This window comes from Balaenoptera ricei, chromosome 1 (assembly GCF_028023285.1).
Source record: "Balaenoptera ricei isolate mBalRic1 chromosome 1, mBalRic1.hap2, whole genome shotgun sequence".
Classification (NCBI taxonomy): Eukaryota; Metazoa; Chordata; class Mammalia; order Artiodactyla; family Balaenopteridae; genus Balaenoptera; species Balaenoptera ricei.
In genome coordinates this window covers 172,468,337-172,474,336 of record NC_082639.1, presented here as the reverse complement: position 1 = coordinate 172,474,336, position 6,000 = coordinate 172,468,337, and the positions used below count along the sequence as shown (strand labels likewise).

Below are 6,000 nucleotides of genomic sequence, written 5' to 3'. Positions count from 1 at the left end.
GAAATACTGGTTTCTAAAATCTCCCACCATATTTGTATATTGATGGTATGATTTGCCTCACCCATCAACCCCATAGTAACTCTGACAGTTTTACTGTAGGGACCAGGTAGCACTGGAGGTGTGAAAATCTTCCTCCTGCCACTGGCCTGGGGAGAGAAGCTGACTCCAAAGTTCTGGTGAGAAGAGAGTGATGCAGAAAAGAGAGTGAGCAGGCAACCTTGCATCTTGTGAATTGATGTCTTGGTGTTTCATTGTTAGGAATAGAAACCTACTAACACTAACCCAAGTCAAATGGGAAATTTACTGGAAGGACATAGAATTTTCATAGAATTTAAGGACAGAAAGTTTAGCTGGACCACATGAGGGATTGGAATAAAAAACTGGAAAGATGGGAACTAAGGTGACCCTCTCTGAGATAATTCTGTCTTCTCTTTCTGCTTCTTTCTCTCTTCCTTATCCTTTCTCTCTCCTCTTCCCTCTAGTTCCCCTAGCTGTTTTTTCTCTACCTGCATGGGACACCTTGCTCATGCCTAACCCAATCCTAGGTTTACGTGACATTTCTATTTCAACATGAAAGAGAGACCAGTTGGAGCACTGTATGTCAACTCTAAAATCCATGCATGAGAGACCCACTTAGCCTATTTGGGTTGTGTCTACATCCACTTCAGTTTGCTGTGGCAATGAGTATGGATCATTTGGCTCAGGGGCTCTGGGAGCAGATTATCTTAAGCAAGATTACTTTGGTTGCAAGTAGCAGAAATCTTCTTTGGCTAGTCAGGCAAAAAAAAAAAAAAAAAGTTTTGGAAGTACACAGGGATATCTCCTGTAATCAAAGAAAACAAGGCAGGTCCTGGGTCCTTCATAATGGGTGTTAATAGATCTTTTCTTTAGGGCACTGCCATTTATGTGACTCAGCTCTAATGGCCATCTTCTCTCTGTGTTTCCCTATGCAGTGTTTAAAATTCCCTGAGGGAAGAGTCTAAATGCCCTAGTTTAGGATGTGTTCGTATCTGGATTAATCTGTTTACAGGGGACATGATAGTGTGACCAGTTTTCCCAGGACTATTCCAGTTTAAGCACCAAAAGTTCAGCGTCGTGGGATGCCCCTCAATCCTGGGCAAACCCTAGAACATGATCATTTGTGCATAAATATATGGCCCTTTAAGGGATTGGCCTATGTATTGGGGCCATTCCTACAAAAAGAGGAATTGTGGTGAGCTACAGGGAAACATCTCATGGAGTGTCTATTATATTTTATTTCTTGGTGGCCCAGCACACACACACACACACACACACACACACACACACACACACGCGCCGTCACCCACACAAACCCCACATACATCACACCACACATACATACTCTCTTCTTCCCTTTCTTTCAGAGACACACCTCTCTACTATATGATTTGGTTATTTCACGTACCATCACAAATGGACTGCTAAACTTCCCAAAGGGAGAACACTCAAAGCTGTGTCTTTCTACTTCATCCAGAGGTGATACTGTGCCCTCTAAGTACAGACTTTCTACATGATGTCCAGTCTTCCTTTTATTTTACCATAATCCTATCTCCATATATGGCAATATAGTTTGTTGCTGGCAAAAGGAAAAGAATTGGAAAAAACTGATATGCCATTTCTTTTTAAAGAGGAAAAATGGGCTCAGTGTGCAAGAGGGTATTTATTAAACAGTAGTGGCAAGCAAGGAATTAGAGGCAATGGCTCTCATTACTGTAGCTGGTAATGAACTTTCTTCTTCCTTGGCCCATTGATTCCATGGTTCCCTAAGGCTTCAGCTGGCAACTCGGTTGGGGTGATTTGCCCAATGGGCAACCCCAGGGGTCTGAGCCCTGGTAGTCCTGCCTTTATAGAGTTGTAATCATCCATTGTTTTTAACATCTGGGTATGACAGTTTGAGAAATCACCCTCACTGGTAAAATGTTCTCTCTGCAATTTTTCAAGTTCTTATTTTTCTTTGATGACTAGGTCAATCATCCTAGTCAACCCCATAACTCAGTATTTTGTCTATTCCCCTAGAGATATGCACTGATTCCCTGTTGCATGGAGTCTAAAGTCCAAATTTCTTAGCATAATACACAACAGTCTTCCTGACCTGGGCTTGCCTCCTCTCATTATGCTTCCTCCTGACTCTCTGATCGCAGATCTTGCTAAATTAACTGTACCCTCCTCCAGCTCCCTGATTAAACCAAGCTCTCTCTGGCATCCTTCTCCTCTGCATGCCCTCCCCCACCTTGTCTGACCTTTAACTCTTATTCATCATTCATTTCGGTCTCAACGGAGGAGCCATTACCTTTAGAGTCTTGGGTCTGTCCAGCTCCCTACACCACACGACTGCCTTCAGCACGGCCATAGTTCCTCTGATGCTTGATGGTTTCATTGCACTTGTTTGCCCATATATCTGTCCCTGTACTACCCTAAGCTTCCCGAGGAACAGGTCGCTGTTTGATTTATTCTCTGCCTAGTTCATTGCCGTTAGTGCCTCCCTCGCTCCCTAAGATAGGAGCTTTCGTCTGTTTACAGCCTACTTGTTTAATGAGTGATATATAGCAGGTGATAAAAATTTGGATTAAGGAATGTAGCAATACTGCCTTGCGGTGTGATTAACCTCTGTTTATATTTTTGTCAACTTTCAACTAGATTGTGAGGGCAGGGGTCAGTGTCTGAGTCATCTTGCTCCTCCCGGTGCGTGAACAGAGGAGACCCTTGATCAACCGACTGCGGGTCGGTTGGCTGATCCGCTGGAAAGAGAAGCAGCAGGGAGAAAGATTTTTGGCGCCTCCGCCCTTCAGGGTAAGCCCTTCTGCTCCCGGCCGAGTGCCGGCAAACCCCTCTCTCCTCCGCGCGTTCTCTCTGCGAGCTAGTGAGACCCCGCTGCCGCGGCAGGCAGAAAGCTCGCGGGGCGGGACTTCCGGTCCCGCTCGCGAATGCCTTCCGGCGCGAGGCGGAAGCCCGGCTCCGGGTCCGGATCGGAGCCGGAGAGTCCCAGGCACTTGTCTCCTCAGTGGATGCCTCTCCGCCCCGCTGCCGCCCCGCGCCGCGGGACGGGGGAGACCGGGTAGGGACGGGAGAGTCGGGACACCTCGCGCGGGCAGAGGGAGAACCGGGACCCCAGGTTTGAGGGAGGGGACCAGGATTGGGGGTCGGGGGACGGGGGCAGCCCTGAGGGCAGCCGTGAGGGGCTGAGGAGGGAGGCACCGGGGACCCTGAGGCCGAAGAGGCCCTGAGAAGGGGAGGAGGGTGGCGGGTGACACTGGGCAGGAGGCATCTCGGAGGAGAGCAGTCCCACTTGGGGGGAGTGTCCCGGCACTTGGCAGATTGTGAGGGTGGCACGAGTTGGCAGAGGTTGGCTTCCAGGGGAGGTTGGAGAGGAGGGAGGCAGTCCTTCTCTGAGGGTCGTAGATGAGAAGGACGTCTTGACCTAACGGGTCAGAAAGATGACCAGCCACCTACTGGATGCTGAACTCGTATTGCCTCCTTTGCAATTAATGCTGGCTTTCTGATGTGCCTTTTTTTTTTTTTTTTTTTTTAAACCTGTGTGGATTTCGGGGAAGAATTTACATTCCCAGGGAAAACTTGAACTCTTCCTCACCAGGGTCCAACTTATGCTGCATTTCTTTGTCAAACAGATAGTGCTTTAAAGTTGTCTTCATACCAGCAAGCCAACCAAAGTTTTCCTTTTGGAATCTTCTCTACCTTGCGGAGTTTAGGTTATTTGCTTTGTCATGGAATGAACTTGTAAATGCGTTTGGAATTACAGTGATAATTACATGGAAAGCCAGTGCCGTCACGTTTGCAGTTACTATTCATTGTTTTTCTGCCTAACTTTCTAATATATTTTTACTAAAAGTTATCCTATTGTATTTAGTTTTTGAGTTTAACCGGTAAAGGCAATTTTAGATTAGGGTGCAGCCAATTACTAGCAATTCCTGTGGATTTACTGTTACTTTTTATTTCTGCTACAAAGAAAACATATATATTTGCCATTGGTAGATTGTTAAAAAATATTGATAACCCAAGTTCTGTTGTTATATACACATTAGCATATTTAGTTTTCCTTATTGGCCATCGTGTACTATGTGGGCTTGCTTTTATCATTACCAGAGGTTATTATTAATTTTAGTTATTGTCTACATTTTATTCATGTTTTATTGACTTGCAGTTAATATGTACTTCCTAATCTACGTCATAGAGTATCTCACTTCTGCATAATTACAAAGACTGTTTTAGCTTTAGATAGACGGCAAATTTGTATTTTTGTCACAAATGGGGTGAGGTACCTAGGGAGAGCCCTAACATTGTCATTGGTTGACGGTGATATCTGATGGTTGAATCTTTTGCTTGTTTCAAGTGTTTCATATTTCAAGTGTTAACATTTTTTACTTTTAAAACTACTGTATTGGTACAGGTATCTTTTAGATCTGATTTGGTGGTCTGTCTTGCTCTAATTCAAGTAAACTAGAACAGTTTATGTTTCTTGATGGCTTGGTGTCTTGCTAGCTTGTAAACTCTTTTTTCCCCCAGCTTTAATGAGACATAATTGACAAATCAAAATTGCATATATTTAAGGTGTACAACGTGATGATTTGATATACACATATATTGTGAAATTATTACCACAATCAAGCTAATTAACAAACCATCACTTCACGTAGTTACTAATTTCTCTCTTTTTGTGGTGAGAACACTTAAGATCTACTGTCTTAACAAATTTAAAATATACAACATAGTATTATTAACTATAGCTTATAAACTCTTGATGGCCTTGAAAATTTATGCTTGAGTAAGATAGATAATTTCCTTATGTTTAGGGGCACAGCTGATACTTAAAAGTGGAAAGCATCGCCTAAACATAAACAATGCTGTAACAGGGAAGTGAGCAAATTGAATAGTTTTTCAAATTAGGAAGTGAAAAGATGACACTGACCTTTAAAGTTTTTGAATTAACTGCTATGTAGATTTCTATATGTCTTAATCTTATTTCTTAAAAGTAGACAATACTGTTTTTCTGAAAGGTTGATCTGATTTTTCTATATAATCTTGATTTAAAAATGTGTTCTTCCCCCTTTTCCCTTGGTTTTGGGAGAAAGCTTGTAGGCCATTAGATGTTAGTTCATAGGAGAGGTTGTGATCATTGTTGAAACACAAGAGCCCTGCCTTCTGTGGCAAGTTTCTAATTATATATCTGAGTAGTATGTTTGAAATTTGATTGCCTTGTGTTCTGGATAATCTTTGGAATTTTTGTTATTTGTTCTAATTGTTGAGTAAATTTCTTAGCCTTCTCTAGATAAATTCTGTTTGTTCTGTAGGATTACTCTGTGTTATTCTGTAGGATTTAGATGTATTTAACAGTTTAACCAATAGTGGCATTTTTTTTATCAGGGTGCAGCAAATTACTAGTTATTCTTATGGATTTACTATTTCTTTTTATTCTGCTACAGTGGAATGTGTATCTGTGTATTGGAAGAACGATTAAAACAGCTGTAGTCAAAAGTGTCTTCATATACACATACTAGCACATTTTGTTTTCATTAATAACCCATTTGTAATATGTGAAGTAACTTGCTATATTGAGTTTTTTGGTTCTGTACTCTCTGATTATCAATTTTATTGTTATCTAGTCCATTTTCAGTTATCTGCATACCCTAGTGAGAAAGACATTCCCTGCCTTTTGATAGAATCAGGAGGATTTGTTACAGCTGAGGAATACAGCTGGACAGGGAGATACCCAGCAGAGTGTTGTTGATCTGCTGATTTACCATCCAGCTGCTGCATTGCCTTTGATGCAAGATGGCCCTCAACAAGATTGGCCGAGACATAGTCGATCCCTTCTTTTAGTATCTCTTTTTGTCCTTTTTCATTCACCGAGTTAGACCTTTTTTCTCATAGTGTCTAGGATGACCTGGCCCTCAAAGTGTGACGCAGGGCGATCAGAGCAGCCATAAAGGACTGCATTTATGTTAGTAGAGCCTTGTCTGTTCT

General features: G+C 42.5%; 1 protein-coding gene across 10 annotated transcripts in view; it reads left to right on the top strand.

The window, feature by feature from the left end:
• Window positions 1–2,750: 2,750 nt before the first annotated feature.
• DISP1 (dispatched RND transporter family member 1) overlaps window positions 2,751–6,000 on the top strand; it is a 209,499-nt gene continuing 206,249 nt past the window's right edge. For 2 of the 10 annotated variants that reach the window (XM_059942074.1, XM_059942022.1), the window contains exon 1: window positions 2,974–3,076. In XM_059942074.1, the coding sequence (XP_059798057.1) occupies window positions 3,027–3,076 (50 nt within the window). In that variant the 5' untranslated portion in view covers window positions 2,974–3,026. Of the gene's footprint in view, window positions 2,812–2,973; window positions 3,134–6,000 lie in introns of those variants that run through there. The other 8 variants (XM_059942050.1, XM_059942013.1, XM_059942068.1 and 5 more) reach the window with 7 other exon arrangements.